The 22,601-nt window shown below is 44.0% G+C and overlaps 1 protein-coding gene across 1 annotated transcript in view; it reads right to left on the bottom strand.

The window, feature by feature from the left end:
- Nucleotides 1-22,601, bottom strand: part of IPO9 (importin 9) — a 98,791-nt gene that overhangs the window by 63,246 nt on the left and 12,944 nt on the right. The window contains exons 3-4 of the mRNA XM_073616075.1: nt 19,286-19,372; nt 18,984-19,185 (exon numbers count right to left, since the gene is read on the bottom strand). Coding sequence (XP_073472176.1) covers nt 18,984-19,185; nt 19,286-19,372 — 289 coding nt within the window. The remainder of the gene's footprint in view (nt 1-18,983; nt 19,186-19,285; nt 19,373-22,601) is intronic.

Here is a 22,601-nt window from a genome sequence, read left to right as displayed (position 1 = left end):
TCACGGTCTAATAGAAAACAGTTGAAATCGTAAGCTAAGGTCACATATGTTGTTGTAAATAAGTAAAAGCATAGTTTAATATATACTTTCCACACCGTGACAACAAATGCAGAGTGTCTGAGTCAGGTCCTCTCTAAAAAGTAAAGCTAGATGGAGGTAAGGAAAAATATGACACCATCGTCCTATAATATCATTATATGATATTATATGCACGATGCGTATGTGTGCATCATTTATGTTGAGTATCTCTTTTTCACGCTAGATATACCTTGTGATATAAATATATTCCACCTAGGACTCCCCTTCAGCCATAGACCCATATATAATTCTCTCTCTACCTATTTTACAAGGTAATTTGAGACATAGTTGCACACTTAGAAATCTAGGACAGGGGTAGGCAACCTTTTGAGCACAGTGTGCCGAAAAATGTTTTAGAAGAAATTGAGCGTGCCGATTTTATAACAAAGAATTAACATCTGCACTCTCACGCCTCAGATCAGCCCCAATTCATGCACCTTCACACCTCAAATCACTGTCCCCCTGCAAAACTGCCCCACCACTGTAACCCCCTGCACATCTGCCCCACCACTGTAACCTCCTTTCTCATCTGCCCCACCACTGTAACCCCCTTTCTCATCTGTCCCACCACTGTAACCCCCCCCCCTGCTCATCTGTCCCACCAATGTAGCTCCTTACCCTCTGCCCCACCACTGTAACCCCCTGCTCATCTGTCTCGCCTGCCTTTCACATTTTCCCCACCGCTGTACCCCCTTCTCATCCAGCTTTAGAGAGGACCTGACTCAAACACACTGCATCTGTTGTCACGGTGTGGAAAGTATATATTAATTAAACTATGCTTTTACTGATTTACATCCATATATGTGACCTTATCTTACAATTTCAACTGTTTTTTTTTTTTTTTAATCAGACTGTGGATTGTGTGGCTTCTTGATGTAGTGTCCCACATTTGCCGGGACAGACCTGTACCATTTTGGTCTATGCATGTGGCCACGTCTGGGGTAAGACCACATGCAATACGTATCGCCACACATGTTTGTATTGTTTGCTATATCTTTTAATGTTATAATTATTCTTTTTTTACTTATAGAATTAATACTGATGTTTGCTCCTATAATATACAATAAGCTCCTGAAGAAGTGGAAGTGTGTCCGCAAAACATTTTGGAGCGCCAGATACACAGATGGTATATGTTAACCTGTTAGTGGTCACTTTTTAGTGTCACTCCATCTGTGATTTTATAGAGCCAATTAGTGTCTCATAAGGATAAAAATCTGTCGTGCCTTTTTTTTTTTTTTTTTTGGGACATGACTGTTTTAGCTTATTTCTGGGAATCAAATTTGTTTTTTATAGTTACCTTGTGTATGTCAAGCCTTTGTACAGTACCATGAAAGTCCATAATAGCCTCAGTCCAAAATCTTCTGTTGACCTGGACCTAACCCATAGCAATAATCTTAAAGAATACCTGTTTATTAGGAAACATGGAGGCGGTTATGTGCTTTGTTCTAAAAATGCTAGTTGCTTAGCTTTCACAGGCTTCAATACTTTGTTGCCTTTGACTCAGAATACAATATTATCATGGTGGTAATAGTGGCTAATATACTAGTACATCCTAAATATCATATCAGAGCAGATATGGCACCTTTGAAGAGTTTGTCAAAATAACAATCTTTGCCATACACAAGTAGTCATCAACATGCATATACAGCAAGGTACAAAACAAACAGAAAACATGACTTCCCAGGCAGTTACTGGCAGGTATAATCCATGCATCTTTAGGGGAAACATTCTTTTGCATTAAAGTATCACTAAACAATATTCTTTTTCCAAATATTGTTATCTATACATAGCCACTACTTAATAGGCCTGTAATATAATTTTGATTACATTTTTTGCCCCCTTGTAATTCCCTCGGTGAGCCCCCAGATCTCTCCTTTTCACTTCCATTTGCTTGGAACAAGCAATGAATGTTAGTTGTGGTCATGTGCACTGCTCTATGTACACTACAAATAACATGGTTCATAGATCATTTTGGGAGCGAACATGAGATATTTCAGGGGTGGCCAGTACATCCTTTGGGACGAAACTTGTTGGGTGGAGCTTAGGCTGCTGATGTCACCATGTCCGATGACACAGAGCAGGCTCTTTTAATGACGTTTCATTCCCTGCTTTGTGAGTACCCTTATTAAATGAATAAATGAATCTGATTTTATGGTATTACTGATTATACCTGGTCGGCTTTGTTTCTTCATGCCTCCTGCTGCCTATTGTGGAAGTGTTGGATTCATACCAAGCTGGCAGGTTTCATCTACATAACATTGATATGTACACAGCTGCTCACGTTTACCTTCAGGATATATCCAGTATGTGCATATGACCTCGGTTTGTAAGGGATCATATCTCTGGTAAGAGGTTTTTTAACCCTTGGTGGTGGTAAATTTGGCATGTTTGAAGAGCAGATTTCCACAAGGAGTTTTTTTCCACTTCACACATGCCGATTGTACTTATTTTCACTCGCTGGATTATACAATTGTGTTTATTGAATTTTGAATTTATTATTCACTCTGGTGTTGTTATTGGTGAGAGATAAATTTAAATTAAAGGGGTAATGCAACAATGTTTTTTGTTTAATATTACCTTGTATTCGGGTATGAATGAGTGCTACTAATCCCCTTTTCATTTATTCTTTTTATTTTTTATGAATATTCCTATTTATGTTTGCACAATTATTTATTGATTGCTTTTTACTGAGTGCAGAGTTATTACAATATTTATAAAGGTGTGAAATCTTGCCAAATCACCAGGGTAGAGATTTTAACAATGGAATTGTATGGAAGATAAATTGTCTTTTAGGGCTGCTGTTCCAGACTGACGCAAGGGGCATTTATGTTATATAGTAGGTGAGGTTGAAAAAAAAAAGACACAAGTCCATCAAGTCCAACCCATGTGTGTGATTATATGTCTCTTGATAGTTGTCTCCTGTTCAAAAATGTTCTCCTTACTATATGACTCAGTGTGTTCTGCTTCTCCCCACAGATTTGAAGGTTTTGCGTTTTTGCTTGACCTTGTGAATGTTGTAATGAATGAATGGGTAGACAAATTCACAAGCATGCTTGGATCCTTATTTAATAATTGTACTACATGCAGTCTTATTAAACGGCTGATCTGAATTTGATCAGTATTAGTCTGGCAAAAAAACAGGCCAATGCAACACTTGGGTGAAGTTTGGGTTTTTAGGCGGTAGCCCAAGGAGATGACAAACAGCACATCAAAAGTTGGGGGCGCCGATTGTTGCACCTAGAAATGTTTTATCTTGTAGGAAAATCGCCATGTCACCTGGCCTCTCTTCGAGAGGAAAAAAAAGGAAGGAAGGAAAGAAAGAAGATGTGAACACTGCCCGTGCTGTTTTAGCCTGTTCCTAGCCTGCTACAGTAATAACCTGAAGAAAGTCCTTTGCTTGCTTATATTCAGGTATCGTACAGAAATAAAAAAACCCTTTAGTTGTTGTCTACAAACATTTGAATAAAGAAATCACAATAGTGTTCCAACAATAGCAGATCGAGTATACTTTTGTAACAAATACACATGCATGTGTGAAAATTTAAAATGGTGTATTCAAAAGGATAATTTCAAGACTATTAACATGCTTTGAAAAAATACTAATTAATGTGTTGCTTATTAAAATATAAAATTATAATGACAGGTAAGATTAACCTGCAAACCAGCAATCTATCTAGTGTTATCTACAGTCTTGGAGCCAAGTGACTGATGCTGCCCACATAACCTCCTTTATTAAACAGCATTAGAGATTTTTGAGTAAAGAAGCACCTGCTAAAACATTACTGTAATAATAATCTAAATCACAAATGCAATAATAATTAAGACAAAAACGCACAAATCTTCCTAACCTGGCACATATGAATGTTCAATAGAAACAGGGGGAGGTATACCAATATAGAACCAAAATCCTCAATATATTTCTATCACTTGTTTGAGGAGGACTCAATAATTTTACAAGTAAAGTAGAAAATCGTGTTAAAGTGGTTCTAAAGCCTTAGGGGTTTTTACCTTATAGTGTTCCTAAACCCAGGACCCTGCATTCACTATATCTCGTCTCCCACAGAACATGGGAATGCAATAGTTTTAGTAAATATAAACTGCTAAATACCTTTTCTCATCAGCAGTATATAGCAGTCTTGTGACTTCTATCTGTATCTGGTTAAAGCTTGTGGGAGGAGTTTTCATTCTCCCCTGACTGCCCTATGAGGCTGCAAGACCCCTGGCAATCTGCCTGGAGAGAGCAGATTGGCCCTGTGCTGATCACATGCACCTTCCCATGCACCTTCCTCCGTAGCAATACACACCAAACTGACCATGTGCAGCTTGTCCACTGACTCTGTAATATCAGGATATGCATTGGGGACAGTAAGAAAAGGAGGAACAGAGGAGACAGGCTCAAACAGCCTTTTTACACATTGCAGATTAACCCCTTAGGTTCAACAGTGAGAACAACAAGCATGCTTTACTGCATATACAGACTGATTTTATGGTTGTGGGTTTAGTAACACTTTAGTGCAGTCTATGCGTTAAGATGAACCCCTCCTCGTTCCTTATCTGAGACCATCCAGAGATGTGCACGAGCGCAGCGGCCCCGCAGCTGTCTGTCTTTCTCCTCATTGAACAGATTGATAACAGCGGGCGCTATTTGGCTCCTGCTGCTGTCAATCAAATCCAGTGACAGGGGGGCAGGGCTGAGTCCCGCTGTTCTTGGACTCAGCAGCGGGACTCAGGAGTGAGGAGCGAGCACGCACAGGTGCCACCTGATGAAGAGGAGGGCCTGCAGTGCCGACGCGGGACCCCAGGAGAAGAGGATCAGGGCTGCGCTGTGCAAAACCATTGCATAGAGCAGGTAAGTATAGGCATTTTTTTTTTTTAAATAAAAATAACAAACACAACAAAGCTTTATAACCACTCTAGATTACCTAATAGGTTTATCAGAACCTTCCAAGACAGCACCACTCCCTACTCCCTATCAAAAGGAGAAACAACATTTTGGCTTTGATATACTTTACATTTTGATATTCCAAGGGGTCCTCAAATATTACTTTTGTGGGCTTCCTACAAACTTAGATATATTTCTAGGTAGGTAATCATCATTTTCTTCAAGTGCAAAACACAAAACTTATTTTAATGTTAAAGAGTAGGGTAGAAAAGCAATTGCTTGGGCACTATGGAATATAGCTGCTACTCTAGGCAGAAATAAAAATCTATATGTGAGCACCACTTTATCCAGGATGGCTGTTAAAGAATTCAGAGCTTGAAAGTCACTGAATTCGCTGGCTGGAATAACCCACAGTGAAAGCTCAATTTCTGAAAGACAATTAAACTGAGCACAGCAATGTGAGGGTGATCTCTTGAAAAAAAAAAAATCAGTGACAAATTTCATACAGTGAGGGGAAAAAATTCAAGTTAGACTTACCGGTAACTTGTTTTCCAAGAGTCTTTCAGGACAGCACATGAGAGGCTCCACCCACTAGGAAACAGGAAACACAAACTCCACCACATTTTAAAAGGAGGCTCCTCTCCACAGCTCGTCAGTTGTAGTAGAGTACCTCCGGCCCAAGCTGGAACACATAAGCATAATACGGTTAATTCACAGCATATATATATATATACACACACACACTTCCATATACGTATAAATATGTATATATAAACATGAAGGGCGGGTAGTTTGCTGTCCTGAAAGACTCTTGGAAAACAAGTTACAAGTTACCGGTAAGTCTAACTTGAATTTTCCCTTATCGTCTTTCAGGACAGCACATGAGAGGATAATCGAGACTTACCAACTAGGGAGGGACAACAGCCTGCAGGACCTTTCTGCCAAATGCCTGATCATCAGCTGACAGAAGATCCAATCTGTAGTGACGGACAAACGTAAGATAACTTGACCACGTAGCCGCCTTACAAATTTGGTCTGGGGTGGCACCAGCTTTTTCTGCCCATGTAGTGGCTAGAGCTCTGGTAGAATGTGCTCGTACTCCCTGAGGAGGAGACAACCCCGACTGGACATAAGCTTCTGAAATGGCCATTCTTAACCATCTGGCAATTGATCCCTTTGAAGCTTGCCTTCCTTTTCTGTTGCCAGAAAACAAAACAAATAAAGAGTCCGAAGACCTGAAGTCCCTTGTTTTTTCTAAGTAATGTAATAAAGTTCTTCTTACATCCAACATATGAAATAATTCTTCCTTACTTCCTGAAGGATCTGAACAAAAAGTTGGCAGGATGATTTCCTGCGACCTATTATGGACTGATGCCACTTTTGGTAAAAAAGCAGGATCTGTTCTAAGCACAATCCTGTCTGGGTAAATTGACATAAAGGGCTCTTTAACTGAAAGAGCATGAAGTTCTCCAATTCTTCTCGCAGTCGTAACTGCCACTAAGAATATCGTCTTTAGAGTTAAATTCTTTAACGAGATTGACTGTAATGGTTCAAAAGGATCTTTTGTGAGAACTTGTAAGACCACTGTCAAGTCCCATCTTGGAAAGTGTCTATTGGGAACTGGTCTGGATCTAGTAAGTGACCTAAAGAACCTCTTGACCAACGGAACTGAGGAAATAGGTTGATCCAGGTATACTCCTAGGGCAGCCACTTGCACTTTGAGAGTGCTAATTGCCAGCCCCTTGTCCACCCCCTTCTGCAGAAATTCCAGAACCGACACAATGTCTTCTAAATTTTGGTTTGCCGAGCGACACCAGGAGTTGTAGACTTTCCAAACCTTAGCGTAGATATCTCTAGTCACCTTCTTTCTACTAGCCAGTAAAGTAGATACTAGAGGCTCTGACAAACCCTTGTTTTTTTAACAGCTGTTCCTCAGATACCAAGCTGTGAGGCTTAGTCTTGCTATATCCGGATGATACACTGGACCTTGAAGTAGTAAGTCCTGTCTGAGGGGAAGCTGCCAGAATGGTTTGACTGACATTAGTAGAATGGAGGAAAACCAGGCCCTTTTTGGCCAGTACGGGGTGATCAAGATTACCGACACCTTCTCCTTCTGTATCTTCCTCAATACTAAAGGAATCAGCTGAAAAGGGGGGAAGGCATAACCCAGCTGGAAAATCCAAGGATGTGCCAGGGCATCTATCCCTATCGATCCGTTGTCTCGGTGCAGGGAGAAGAACTGAGGGAGCTGAGCATTTTCTCTTGATGCGAATAGATCCACCTGCGGGCATCCCCACTTCTGGGTTATTAGAGTGAATATTTCTGGATTCAAACTCCACTCTGCCTCCTGAATCCTTTTTCTGCTCAAGAAGTCTGCTACTCCATTCAGCGTGCCCTTGAGATGTACTGCTGACAGGGAAAGTAGATGACTCTCTGCCCATCCTAGGATCTCTGAAGATAGCAATAGAAGAGTCCCGCTCCTTGTGCCCCCTTGTTTGTTCAGGTATGCCACCGTGGTGGCGTTGTCTGACAATATCTGCACATGGGACCCCTGAAGGCTTGGAGAGAAGGCAACCAAGGCTAAGGCGACTGCCTTTAACTCCCTCCAATTTGATGACCTTCCTGCTTCCACTGGGGACCAAACTCCCTGAGCTATGTCTTGACCCAAGTGTGCTCCCCATCCCCAACTGCTGGCGTCTGTGGTCATCCTTCTCTCTGTTGGGAAGGACCAGAGTAAACCCCTTGACAGCACTGCCTGATTTCTCCACCACCAAAGGGTCTTTTTTACCCTGGTGGGAAGCTTTACCTTTGAGTCTAAAGCTTCTGGACTGTGATCCCAGATCTTTAAGAGAAAACACTGAAGGGGTCTGAAATGGAGTCTGGCCCATTGAATGGCTGGCATGGTTGAGGTCAAGGTTCCCAGTACTGACATAATCCATCTGACTGATACCTCCAGGTTCGTCTGAAGGCTGGATACTGCCTGCAATACCTTCACTTTCTTCTCTTCTGGAAGAAAGATCTTTTGATCCGCTGAGTCTATCAGATACCCCAGAATTTGGACTCTTTGTGCTGGATTGAAATTTGATTTTTGGATGTTTATAATCCAACCTAAGGTCTCCAGATGACTGCGAGCCTTGATCAGATCCTCCTGTAATCTTTCCCTGGAAGGGGCAAAGAAAAGGAGGTCGTCCAGGTAAGGGATAACCGCAATCCCTTGTAGCCGGAGGGGAGCTAGGGCTTCCGCCATAATTTTGGTAAATATTCGAGGGGCGGAAGATAGACCAAACGGGAGGGCCCTGAATTGAAGGTGCAGAACCTCCCTCCCCATATTCACTGCCAGCCTCAGATATCTCTGGGACTGAACAGCTATAGGTACATGCAGGTACGCATCCCTTAAGTCGATTGATGCCATAAAGCATCCTCTGACTAAGAGATTTCTTACCGAAAAGATGGAGTCCATGCGGAATCGCTTGTATTGGACTGACCTGTTTAACGGTTTTAAATTGAGGATGAGCCGAAAGCTTCCTGATGGTTTCTTTATCAGAAAGATATGGGAGTAGAACCCTTGGCACTCTTCCTCCGGAGGCACCGGAACCACAACACCCTGTTTTATCAGATCCCCTAACACGTTCTTCATGGCTAGGGCTTTTGTTGTGTCCTTTGGCAGATTTGTTATGCAGTACCTCTCTGGAGGAAGGTTCAACAGCTCTATCCTGTAACCCTGGGCTATTAAATCCAAAACAAAAGGGTTTTTTGTTATGTTTGCCCAGAGAGGAAGGAATTTTTGAAGCCTTCCTCCCACAGGCACCACCAAGTCATTGTGTTTTATTGGCCTGCGTAGGAGGATTGAAAAGGACATTCCCTTTGCCTTTTCCTCTCTGCGCCGCCCAATTCCTTCTTTTTTCTTGGGGCCTGTTACTCTTTTCCTGATTTTTTTGAGGTCGAAAAAACCGCCTAACTGGCTGCTTTTTCTTTTTAACAGGAAAGGATTTCTTCTTATCAGCTGTTCTATCCAAAATAGATTCTAGATCGGGACCAAAAAGCTGATCTCCCAAAAATGGCACTCCGCATAACTTATTTTTGGAAGCTGCGTCCCCAGGCCATGTCTTTAACCATAACGCTCTCCTGGCTGCAATGGTCAGGGCCCCTGACCTAGCTGACATTCTTATAGAATCTGCAGAGGCATCAGAGATATATGCTACAGCTGCTATAAGGGTTGGGAAGGAATCTAGAATCTCCTGTTTGGGTGAATCAGCTATAATATGTGCTTTTAGCTGATTCAGCCAGAACTCCATATTTCTGGAGACACAGGTCATAGCCATTGCAGGCTTGAGATTCCCTACAATGGACTGCCAGGCTTTCTTAAGCTGTTGGTCCGCCTTCTTATCCATAGGATCCTTCAAAGTACCCATGTCCTCGAATGCCAGATCCGTTGATCTAGATACTTGGGAAAAAGCTGCATCCAACTTCGGGACTTTATTCCAAAGTGACTCAGGATTATCATTAAATGGGAAACGCCTCTTGTGAGCTCTTGGGAAAAAGGGTTTTCTCTCTGGGTCAGCCCATTCTTTCTTAATGGTCTCCGAGATTACCGAATGTACAGGGAAAGTGCGACCTGTTGCTTCACCAAGCCCTTCATACATTCTATCGTGCAGCGATAATTCTCTTTTTTCTTCCTCCATTCCCAATGTTGCATAAATTGCTTTCAACAGACTGTCTACTTGTTCCAAGGACAGTTTGTATCCAGAAGGTGCATCTGCCTCTTCCTCCTCCTCCTCTTCTCCAGAGTATGAGGGGGAATGCCCCTTTTGGGTAGTCGGGCCAGCCTCAGCCTCTACCGTTGGGGTTAAGTGTGAGTCCTGAGAGGGGTCTGAGGTAGTTGCCTGACTTAATGCTGGTGTTACAAGAGAAGAGCGAAAAGCCTGTATAGTAGCATCTAGCTCTTTCTTAACTGATGCGATTATGTCGCTGCACGCAGAAGAAGCCTCTTCCTTGACTAAGGAGTCAATGCAAATTTGGCATAAAGTCTTCTTCCAACCCTCCAGTAACTTTGCTTTACATGAGGGGCATCTCTTTTTAATGGCTGGTTCAGAGCTCTTAGCCTGCCAGAAAAAAATGACAAAAGAGAAAAAACACCAGCATTCATTAAGCCAAAGCTTCCTCCTAACGGACTCACCACAGGTGCACAGGAGGAACAACAGTTAACCCCATGTGCCCAGACAGGCCCCAGCCACCAAGGGGGAAAAAAACATTTGTGAGAGGGGCACCAAAGTAATCAGGATATTCACTATAGCCTCTTACCTGGGCCTTGCTGGTGCCTGTGCCTGTCCCACATGCAGCTGCCACAGAATCCATAGTGGTGCTGCACCGATCGGTGGCTCTTACGAACGTCGGTTCCGGAGTCAAAAAACGCCGTTGCGCCCGACCGGAACCGGAATATAGGCACCAGGACCGCTCCTCCCTTCTTCCTCTGCGCCACCTCCGATCGGAAATGATGCGCCCGTTCCTAGTGCCTTCCCCTCGTCGGATACCTCACTTCCGACCGGTCGAATCTGTACTCTTCCAAGATGGCGGCGGCCAGTAACGCCGACATGCGGTTTAAAAAAAAAAAAAGCCCGCGAACGGCTGCCGCCGCCTAAGGAGCGGCTCCAGGAACGGTTCAGCTCATCATGAGCAAAGAAAGAGGAAAAAGGAGCCCACTTACCAGCAACCCTGTGGCGCGGTGTGGGAGGATCGGACTCTCTTGGAGGAAAAAATAGGTATGGTGGGGTAGGCAGCCTGGCCTCTCAGGATAGCACCATAAGAGACCCTGGCCCCTACTAGGTGTTCCCTTGCCGGAGGAAACACAAAAACTGACGAGCTGTGGAGAGGAGCCTCCTTTTAAAATGTGGTGGAGTTTGTGTTTCCTGTTTCCTAGTGGGTGGAGCCTCTCTCATGTGCTGTCCTGAAAGACGATAAGGGAAAAAAGTATTTGATTACCTGCTGATTTTGTACATTTGCCCACTGACAAAGAAAATTCAAAAAAGTTATACATGGATTTTCATTTTAATGAGTGAAATATGTATTTGATCCCCTAATAATCAGCAAGATTTGTGTCTCCCAGGTGTCTTCTATACAGGTAACGAGATGAGATTAGGAGCACTCTCTTAGGCTGGGTTCACACTGGTCCGACAAACGCTCCGACATTGGGAGCTCATGTCGCATGACGTGTGAAATCCAATGTTTCCCTATGGGAGCCGTCCTAACTGGTCCGACACAAGTCGTTCTGACTTTAGAAATGCTCCCTGTACTACTTTGGTCCGACTTTGATCCTACTTCAGCCTATTGACTATCATTGAAGTCGGATCGCCGTCTCGCATGATCCGACTTCGGCACGCGACTTGTGCTCAGATGATCTTGAGGGGGAACTCTGCGCTAAATTTTAAATAAAAATCCGGCATGGGTTCCCCCCCCCCAAGAGCATACTAGGCCCTTAGGTCTGGTATGGACCTTGAGGGGAACCCCCTACGCCGAAAAAACGGCGTGGGGGTCCCCCCCAATCCATACCAGACCCTTATCCGAGCACGCAGCCCGGCCGGTCAGGAATGGGGGTGGGGGCGAGCGCCCCCCCTCCTGAACCGTACCAGGCCGCATGCCCTCAACATGGGGGTGTTGGTGCCTTAGGGGAGGGGGGCGCGCTGCGGGCCCCCCCACCCCAAAGCACCTTGTCCCCATGTTGATGAGGACAAGGGCCTCTTCCCGACAACCCTGGCCATTGGTTGTCGGGGTCTGCTGGCGGGGGGCTTATCGGAATTCGGGAGCCCCCTTTAATAAGGGGGCCCCCAGATCCCGACCCCCCACCCTATGTGAATGAGTATGGGGTACATCGTACCCCTACCCATTCACCTAGGGAAAATGTGTCAATTAAAATAAAAAAAAAAAAAAACACTACAGATTTTTAAAGTAATTTATTAGACAGCTCCGGGGGTCTTCTTCCGGCTTTGGGGGTCTTCTTCCGACTTCGGGGGTCTCTCCGGTTCTACTCTGGACTCTCCGGGTCTTCCGCCGGGCTCCTCCGCTATCTTCTGCTCTTTTGCTATAGCGGAGGAGCCCCGTCTGCTGCCTTCTTCTCTTCGGGGGTCTCTCCGGTTCTTCTCCGCGCTCTCCGGGTCTTCTGCCGGGCTCCTCCGCTATCTTCTGCTCTTTTGCCGTTCTTTTGCTATAGCGGAGGAGGCCGGTCTTCGGCCTTCTGCCCTAGTCTCTTCTTCTGATGTTGACACGACACTCTCTCCGGCTGGAATGCTCTCTGAGCGCTCCGCTCTGACTTATATAGGCGGTGACCCTGCCCCCTTATGCCGTCACAGTCCCTGGGCATGCTGGGACTGTGACGTTTTAGGGGGCGTGGCCATCACCCGATGACCACGCCCCCTTATGCCGTCACAGTCCCAGCATGCCCAGGGACTGTGACGGCATAAGGGGGCGGGGTCACCGCCTATATTAGCCATAGCAGAGCGCACAGAGAGCATTCCAGCCCGAGAGAGCGTCGTGTCAACATTGGAAGAAAAGAAGATGGAAGAAGGCATAAGGCAGAAGTCCGGGCCACCGCTAGCAATAGAGCTGTAGAAGATAGCGGAGGAGCCGGCAGAAGATCAGGACACCGGGAGGAGACGCCGGAGAGACCCCAAAAGTCGGAAGAAGACCCCGGAGCTGTCTAATAAATTACTTTAAAAACCTGTGTACTGTGTTTTTTTATTGACACTTTTTTCCCTAGGTGAATGGGTAGGGGTACGATGTACCCCATACTCATTCACAAAGGGTGGGGGGCCGGGATCTGGGGGCCCCCTTATTAAAGGGGGCTCCCGGATTCCGATAAGCCCCCCCGTCCACAGATCCCGACAACCAACGGCCAAGGTTGTCGGGAAGAGGCCCGACAAGGTGCTTTGGGGGGGGGGGGCGCAGCGCGCCCCCCTCCCCCAAGGCACCAACCCCCCATGTTGAGAGCATGCGGCCTGGTACGGTTCAGGAGGGGGGGGGGGGGCGCTCGCTCGTCCCCACCCCCATTCCTGACCGGCCGGGCTGCCTGCTCGGATAAGGGTCTGGTATGGATTGGGGGGGACCCCCACGCCGTTTTTTTTCGGCGTAGGGGGTTCCCCTCAAGGTCCATACCAGACCTAAGGGCCTGGTATGCCCTTGGGGGGGGAACCCATGCCGGTTTTTTATTTAAAATTTGGCGCGGAGTTCCCCCTCAAGATTCACACCAAGACATCCGACATTGCGTTATTTCCTGCTCCCTGCTGTAGCCCCTCCCATTGTGTGTTAGTTTTAATTGGTCAAAGGACAATTATACTATCTGAAAAGTCGGATCAAAGTAGTATCCTGTTCATGAAAGTCGGATGGATTTAGGACCAATGTAGGATCGATGTAGGACCAATGTAGGACTGATGTCGCAGAGCAAAGTAGGATAAAAGTCGTACTACTGTCGTGTAGTATAGTGTGAACCCAGCCTTAAAGGGAGCTCTCCTAATCATAGCTTGTTACCTGTATAAAAGACACCTGTCCACAGAAGCAATCAGATTCCAATCTCTCCACCATTGCCAAGACCAAAGAGCTGTGCAAGGATGTCAGGGACAAGATTATAGACCTACACAAGGCTGGAATGGGCTACAAGACCATAGCCAAGCAGCTTGGTGAGAGAGCGACAACAGTTGGTGCGATTATTCACAAATGGAAGAAATACAAAATAACCATCAATTTCCTCGGTCTGGGGCTCCACGCAAGATCTCACCTCGTGGAGTTTCAATGATCATGAGAATGATGAGGAATCAGCCCAGAACTGCATGGGAGAATCTCGTCAATTATCTTAAGGCAGCTGGGACCATAGTCACCAAGAAAACAATTGGTAATACACTAAGCCGTGAAGGACTGAAATCGTGCAGTGCCCGTAAGGTCCCTCTGCTCAAGAAAGCACACGTACAGGCCCATCTGAAGTTTGCTAATGAACATCTGAATGATTCAGAGGAGAACTGGGTGAAAGTGTTGTGGTCAGATGAGACCAAAATTGAGCTCTTTGGCATAAACTCAACTCGCCGTATTTGGAAGAGGAGGAATGCTGCCTATGACCCCCAAGAACACCATCCCCACTGTCAAACACGGAGGTGGAAACATTATGCTTTGGGGGTGTTTTTCTGCTAAGGGGACAGGACAACTTCACCGCATCAAAGTGACGATGGAAGGGGCAATGTAACCTTAAATCTTGGGTGAGAACCTCCTTCCCTCAGCCAGGGCATTAAAAATGGGTCATGGATGTGTATTCCAGCATGACAATGACCCAAAACACGACCAAGGCAACAAAGGAGTGGCTCAAGAAGAAGCACATTAAGGTCCTGGAGTGGCCTAACCAGTCTCCAGACCTTAATCCCATAGAAAATATGTGGAGGGAGCTGAAGGTTCGAGTTACCAAACGTCAGCCTCGAAACCTTAATGACTTGGAGAGGATCTACAAAGAGGAGTGGGACAAAATCCCTCCTGAGATGTGTGCAAACCTGGTGGCCAACTACAAGAAACGACTGACCTCTGCGATTGCCAACAAGGGTTTTGCCACCAAGTACTAAGTCATGTTTTGCGAAGGGGTCAAATACTTATTTCACGCATTAAAATGGCAAATCAATTTATAACTTTTTTGAAATGCGTACTTCTGGATTTTTTTTTTATTTTGTCTCTCACTGTTAAAATAAACCTACCATTAAAATTATATACTGATCATTTCTTTGTCAGTGGGCAAACGTACAAAATCAGCAGGCGATCAAATACTTTTTTTCCCTCACTGTACTTACTTTTAGGAGGATTGCATATTATCCTACATGAAAGGCCATACTGGTGAACTGAAAACTGAGCGATGATGATTTTAGAAGGAACCCTGAACTGGTGCCTAACCTCTGATACTTTGGCATTTACTCTGAGGCACTCAGAGTCCCTTCAGATCGTAAATTGGTTTGGTGCTTATGCAAGCCAGTAAAGGAAAAAACATTCTTTAGACTAACTTCTAATAGTTATCTATATCTATAGTAGAGCTGCACAATTAATCGTTAAAAAAATTGTGATCTCGATTCAACCCCTCTGACGATCTCTATTGCAGAGCTTGTGGATTCTTTCATTTAACAAGTGGAGAGACTTATCTGCTCACTCAGCTGTCAAAAGAAAACATCAGGGCAGTCTGCCAAGTTTTTAAAATGAAACATTGTAACCAACTTCCTTCTTAGATCAAAGAGAAACTTCAGTGTGTAAAAGAAAAAAACCCAGTCAGTCTGTCAAGTTTTTAAACAACCTGTAAATGCAGGAAGTTTAACCACTTAAAGTCTAAATCTTTTTCTGACACTTGTTTCTTAAAGGTAAAATCAATATTTTTTGCTAGAAAATTACTTGGAACCCCCAAACATTATATTTTAGCAGAGACCCTAGGGAATAAAATGTCAATTGCTGCAATATTTTATGTCACACTGTATTTTCCCAGTTGTCTTTCAAACGCAATTTTCTGGAAAAAAAAATACACTTCAATGATACAAAAAAAAAAAAACAGTAAAGTTAACCCAATTTTTTTTGTTTAACTGTGAAAGATGATGTTACGCCACAAGAATCGTGATCTATCTTCTAAGCAAAAAAATTGTGATTCTCATTTTAGCCAGAATCCTGCAGCTCTAATCTATAGTCAAAATTTTAAATGATATTAAATTTCAACATTGTATTTCAATTATGTTTAGCCTATTAATCTGAATGATTTTGAATTGTGAAACCTGACTGTCGATCCCCACACATTTACTTCCCTGAATTTTGTGATGCATATTCACTATGCCCTGAGTAGGAACTGCTGTGTCACACATTTCCCAAAGCCTGCCTTCTGAACTACAGAGGTGCTGAGAAGAGGATGTTCAGGAGGCAAAATCAGTACAGGAATCACTGCTTGCAGGCATCAAGGTACCATAGGATACAGTCATGGCCAAAAATATTGGCACCCCTGCATTTCTTTCAGATAATGCACCACTTCGCTCAGAAAATTGTTGCAATTACAAATCCAAATCTGACACATTCCACACAAAACTCCAAAAATTGACTGGACAAAGTTATTGGCACCCTCAATTTAATATTTGGTAGCACACCCCTTGGAAAAAATAAGCGAATCGCTTCGTGTAACCAATGAGTTTCTTACATCTCTCTACTGGAATTTTGGACCACTCTCTTCTTTCGCCAACTGCTCCAGGTCTCTCAGATTGGAAGGGTTCCTTTTCCCAACTGCTGTTTGGAGATCTCTCAACAGGTGCTCTATGGGATTTAGATCTGGACTCATTGCTTGCCAGTTCAGTACTCTCCAGCTCTTTGTCTTAAACCATTTCTGGGTGATTTTTGATGTGTGCTTTGGGCCATTGTCCTGCTCTAAGAACCATGACCTCTGATGGAGGCCCTACTTTCTGACACTGGACCCTACAATGCACCGCAGAATTCTTTGGTAGTCTTCAGATTTCATAAAGCCATGCACAAGGTCAAGACATCCAGTGTCTGAAACAGCAAAGCAACCCCAATACATCAGTTATCCTACCCCACGTTTGACTGTATTCCTTTCTTTAACCACTTCAGCCCCAGAAGATTTGGCTACTCAATGACCAGAGCATTTTTTGCGATACGGCACTGCATCGCTTTAACTGACAATTGCGTGGTCGTACGACGCTGTACCCAAACGTCCTTTTTTTCCCACAAATAGAGCTTTCTTTTGGTGGTATCTGATCATCTCTGCGGTTTTTATTTTTTTGCACTATAAACAAAAAAAGAAGAGCAACAACTTTGAAAAAACAAAAACACAATTTTGTACTTTTTGCTATAATAAAAATCCCAATATTTTTTTTAAAAAAGCTAATTTTTTTTTTTAGTTTAGGCCGATATGTATTCTCCTACACATTTTTGGTAATAAAAATCGCAATAAGTGTATATTGATTGGTTTGCGCAAAAGTTATAGCGTCTACAAAATAGGGGATAGATTTACGGCATTTTTATTATTATTTTTTTTTTACTAGTAATGGCGGCTATCTGCGATTTTTATCGTGACTGCGGCATTATGGCGGACACATTTTTGGGACAATTGACAATTATACAGCGATCAGTGCTATAAAAATGCACCGATTACTGTATAAATGTCACTGGCAAGGAAGGGGTTAACACTAGGGGGCGAACAAGGGGTTAACTGTGTTCCCTGACTGTGTTCTAACTGGGGAACGACGACGACTGACTAGAAGGGATGACAGATTGTGGTTCCTAGCTATTAGGAACTCACGATCTGTCTTTCCTCACAGAACAGAACAGGGACATGCGTTTACACACACACACACACACACACACACACACACACACACACACGCGTCCCTGTTCTGCCTCAGGCAGTCATCGCGATTGTCGACTAGAGAGGATGACAGATCGTGGTTCCTAGCTATTAGGAACTCACGATCTGTCTCTCCTCACAGGACAGAGACATGTGTTTACACACGTCCCTGTTCTGCCTCAGGCAGTCATCGCGATTGTCGGCCACAAGCATCGGCACCCCCGCAGTACAGCGTGCGTGCCTGCTATCCCGCTTAAAGGAGCCAACATATAGCTACCATGGCTCGCAGGATTGTGCCGACCTGCCGCAGTATAATGACGACGGGCTGGTCGGCAAGCTGTTAAAGGCCTCATTTCTTTTTCTGAAAACAGTAGTATGATGGGCTTTACCAAAAAGCTGTCATTTTGTTTTGTCTGTCCACAGCACAGTCTCCCAAAAGGATTTCGTCTTCCTCAGGTAACTTTTGGCAACTCTGATCAATTTTTCTCTTTCATCCATGTCCAGGGAGATTAGCTACAGTGCCATGGGCTGTAAACTTCTTGTCACACAGTGGACACGGGAATATTAAGATCTCTGGAGATGGACTTGTAACCTTGAGATTGTCCATGCTTTTCCACAATTTTTGTTCTCAAATCCTCAGATAATTCTTTGCTGTCCTTTCTTTTCTCCATGCTCTGTTTGGCACACAGACACACATCAGAAAGGTCAAGTCAATTTTTCACCATTTTAACTGGTTGCCAGTTTGAGTTCTATATTGTAAGCACCTGTTAATTGATACAGGTGAGTTTAAATACACATTACAGGAGCATCACAAATTTGGATTGCAATTATTTCTTATAATTTTGAGAAGGTGCCAATAATTTTGTCCAGTCCATTTTGAGTTTTGCGTGGAATGTGTCAGGTTTGGCTTTTTGTTTCTCCACTTTTTTGTGTCATACCAATACAAACAAAATAAATGAACATGAGAATGCCTAAACATTTGTAATTGCAACAATTATCTGGGCGAAGTGGTGCATTATCTGACAGAAATGCAGGGGTGCCAATAATTTTTGGCCATGACTGTATGTATTCCTTAGAAGAGAAGCTGCAAAGCATGCAGGGAATCAACAAAGTTGTGGAAAGCGATGGCCAGCAGACAGGCAGATCTCACAACATTAAAGGCGATTTTTCAAGTAAGCTTATATTGGATTGTCAAAAGTAACTACGGTTTGTTTTTTCTTGCCATTATACTTTTACTGTTCGGTCCATCCCTTTTTTTTTTTTTTTTTTTTGAAGCTTAGGGTGATTCTCTGCCACCAAGCTTTTCTCCTCGCGTTTACATCTGGCAGGTCCTGCTTTCAGGTGTCCACGTCACTGCCTGCTTGACCTGGATGCTTACTATTGGCAGTGGCAAAGCTTTCACCATCAGAAGAGGTACACAGGGACAGTGAGGTGACCAGGCCCTGAAGGGATAACGAGTAATGCACTGTGGCTTGTCTTCAAAGAAGGAAATTACTATACGTCATAAAATAAAAGGACTTTCAGTGAGAACACCGTGGCATGGACTACAAAGATGTATTTATCAGGTAAGAAGTAGGGTAAGGAATTGTTACCATAAGTTGTTAATTTGCATTAACTTTAAAACAGCTATAAACAATTCCACAATCTATACAATGTATTTATAAGTTATACAGTACATACCTGTCAGCACTCTCATAGCACCATGAACAGCACTGACTTCACCACTCACTAGCATTTCCATGAGCAAATTGAAAAGTTGAGGCCAGGCTTCAGGCCAATCCCAGTGTGCTATGGCAGACACAGCATATGCAACACTGGAACGTACTTTGCTTATTGACTCCCGCAAACCTCGAGGAAGCAACAAACGGATTGCTGCTTTTGCCTAAGTAAAGAATTACATAAAGGTAACTTATATAAATCCAGATGTGGCAATATACATTCAGGGCTACACAGGTTAATGTATACAATTCAAAGTTACTAACCCTTTCAGTAGTCTCGGGCAATCTGAACTTCTCTGACTGGGCACACCAATGATTTTCAACATACTGCTTCAAAACCACGGATGCCAGCTGAAAGCACAAAGACAGAAAGCAACGTCATAAAAAAGCAAAAAAAGTACTAGTTACTTACCGGTAACTGTCTTTCTAGGAAATCTTCCAGAACGGCACACCTGAGAGATGAGAGGCTCCTCCCCACAGGAAACACAATCAACAGCTGTTTTAAGTCCACACCCTGATCCTCAGTTTGTAGAGAAGTAACTCCTGAACCTGGTTCACAAGGGAAATCATTCCTCATAGGCACTCACCTTCTAGTGTTCTAAAATTTTCCCTCCTCCAACGGGTGGGAAGTAGGCCTGCCGTCCTGGAAGATTTCCTAGAAAGACAGTTACCGGTAAGTAACTAGTACTTTTCTCAAGTCATCTTCCAGGACGGCACACCTGAGAGGATAATCAAGTACCTCAGGCCTACCTTAGGGTGGGACCACTGCAAGACCCTCTTGGCGAACCTCGGTTCTGCAGTAAGCTTTACCTTTACTCCATATGCTTGATGAAGGTATCTTAGCTGGATCATGCGGCTGATCTGCCGGTCTACTCCACCGGTGTCCCTGCCTTCTCTGTTTCGGATGCAGGATCTAGGTGGAGTGGGCTCTTAAAGATGGAATCAGAAAACATGTTAAACTTGTAGGTTATCAATGTTGCCTGTCACACATCTACCAACAATGGCCTATTCTGCCTATAGGTGCTGTTTAGAACCACTAAAAAGATTAATCGGAGACCTGTGTTTTAAGACAAGGACACTACATTGATCCATAAGGGGGCCTGTATTAACACAACCCTGTCCAGGGAAATAAAACTGCCAAAAAAGGGGGGGCCCCTGACAGATAACCACTTTTTGTTCATTTTTATCTTTACGTCAGCAAAGACTGAAGGGAAACCTACTTAAGGGAAATAGATTAACAAAAACTTAATCCCTGGGTTTAAGGCATGCCCAATCTATAGTTTTACTTACGCCTGAGAGCCTACTCAGGAGACTAACATCTATAGCAGGAGAAGAACACTCATATTGCTACATCTAATTTTGCTAGAAGGGCAAAATGAAGGCCATGCACCGAGCTGTAACCTATTTGGTCGGGTATACATGTTTATACTTCATCTTCAGGCCATAAAACTCCTCTGAACCGAACTTCCTAAGTTCTTATTAAACAGGGCGATTCATTATCGCCTTCCTCCAGTGACCCATAACTCTACTGGGCTTCAACCCTAGGAAATGGCTCTGGCATCCCTGAATGTAAGGGGTCGAGGTTTTCTGACATGTGACATCTGCAGCCAGAACTCCTGGCCCTTCCACGGAAGAGAAGGCTAAAACAGAAAAAGGTGATACATGTATTATTAATATCACAAATAAAAAAATCATAGATTGTGGACATAGCACAATAGTTTTAGACAGAAAGGACACAAGCATAGACAACAATGTTGTGTATCTGAGTGTGACTAGCTAAACCAAAATATCAAATATGGGAAGAGACCCAAATCTGAACCTCACAGTCTGGTTTTCTGATGTGCGGCCAATATGTAAGCATTAAGACACAAACACACCTTAAATGCTGCACATTTCTGAAGTGCAGCTAGCTAGGTCATAACTGGTAAATACAGAAAGGACGGGAACCCCCTTTTACAGTGGTGTTTTACTGATGTACAGCAAAACAAGGCTATAAAGAGAAGACAGAAAGACCCAAACTTCTATGTTGCGTATTTATGACGAACCACCAAGTACAGTTATAAGACAATCCTTCCTGTTATGCAGTTCTGTAGTACAGTTACACAGAACCAACAGAGAAAGAACACAAGCAACCTACACTTTTTCTGAAGTGCCATAAGGTAAGGCAATATGAAACAGAAAGCACCAACAAGCTTCAATGTTGAGTACTTCTGCTGTGCGGCAACATAAAAACAAAGAAACAACAGACAGCCTTTACAGCTGCGATCTTTCTGGTCTACTGCAAAATAAGGCAATAACTCCACAATGAGTATTCCTGCTGCGTTGCAAAACCTGAACCAGAAGGGACAGATAAGCTTAGGGTTCCCACACCCATGCGACCCAACCTGCCAGGTGGGACTGCAAGACGCATGAGAAGTCATATACTATGGCTTCCAAAGGGTACCATTCGTGACTGTGCGACTCCAGGTCGCAGCGTCTCCAGCAGTCCCTGCTTACGGAACCACAGACCTCAAGATTACACAGGTCACAGGAAAAGCAGTTTTCGGGTCGAACAAACAAGGGGTCCCCATGCTGTGGCTCCCTGGAGGAGTGCAGCCAACAACCCCCTACTGTGTATACCTAAGAAACAGCAAGGAAGATCAATGAGAAACACCACTTACTGCTGTACCTTTCTGATATACGGACGATAAGGCAGTAAATATAGGACATACAGGACACAAACAATGTTCAATCTTTGTGTATGTCTGATGTGTAGCATATACCAATACTGGGCAGAGATGTCATCACCCTCAATGTGTCTCCCTGCTGAGCAGCAAAAACAAATCAGAAAAAGACAAACAACCTTCAGGGTCGGTTCACACATGGGCAACACGACTTTAGCGCGACTTTGTACCGCGACTTCAATGCGGCTTCAGCGCGACTTTAGCGCGACTTCAGCGCAACTTCGGCAAATTACGAGGCGACTTGAAGTCGCCTCCATGACAGGCGACTTCGCCTGTGGCCAATCACCTCTCTGGGAGGGAGGGGGGGGAGGGAGGGGTTTTCTCTGCAAAGTCGCTTGACTTTACAGAGAGATCCGACTTGCAGGCGACTTACATTGAGTTGAATGGGTACAAGTCGCCTACAAGTCGGATAGAAGTAGTACAGGAGTCTTTTCTGAAGTCGGAGCGACTTCAGTAGTGTCAATTAAGACGCTCCCATTGCCTACCATGTTAACCTAAATGCAAAGCGACTTGGGGCGACTTGAGGGCGTACAAGTCGTATCCCAAGTCGCCCCAGTGTGAACCGACCCTTACTGTTGTGTCCTTTCTGATATGCAGCCAATAAGGCAGTAAATGAAAGACATAAAGGACAGACAACCTTCAATCTTGTATGTGTCTGATGTGCAACAACAATCTTGAATAGAGATAGCACATCCATATTCAAGTGATTTGGCATGTGACTCAACATGTCAAATCGCATGCCTAAAATTGGCAGCCATTGCCGTTAATAGCAATGTCTGAATCAGCACTGGCCACTTTGTGGTGCTGTACTGATTACCAATGGCAGTATGTATACTACCCCTGGCACAGGTTCAATT

The sequence above is a fragment of the Aquarana catesbeiana genome, linkage group LG02 (assembly GCF_042186555.1).
Source record: "Aquarana catesbeiana isolate 2022-GZ linkage group LG02, ASM4218655v1, whole genome shotgun sequence".
Taxonomy (NCBI): Eukaryota; Metazoa; Chordata; class Amphibia; order Anura; family Ranidae; genus Aquarana; species Aquarana catesbeiana.
Note: the sequence above shows the minus strand (reverse complement) of the source record. Positions and strands in the feature narration are given on the sequence as shown.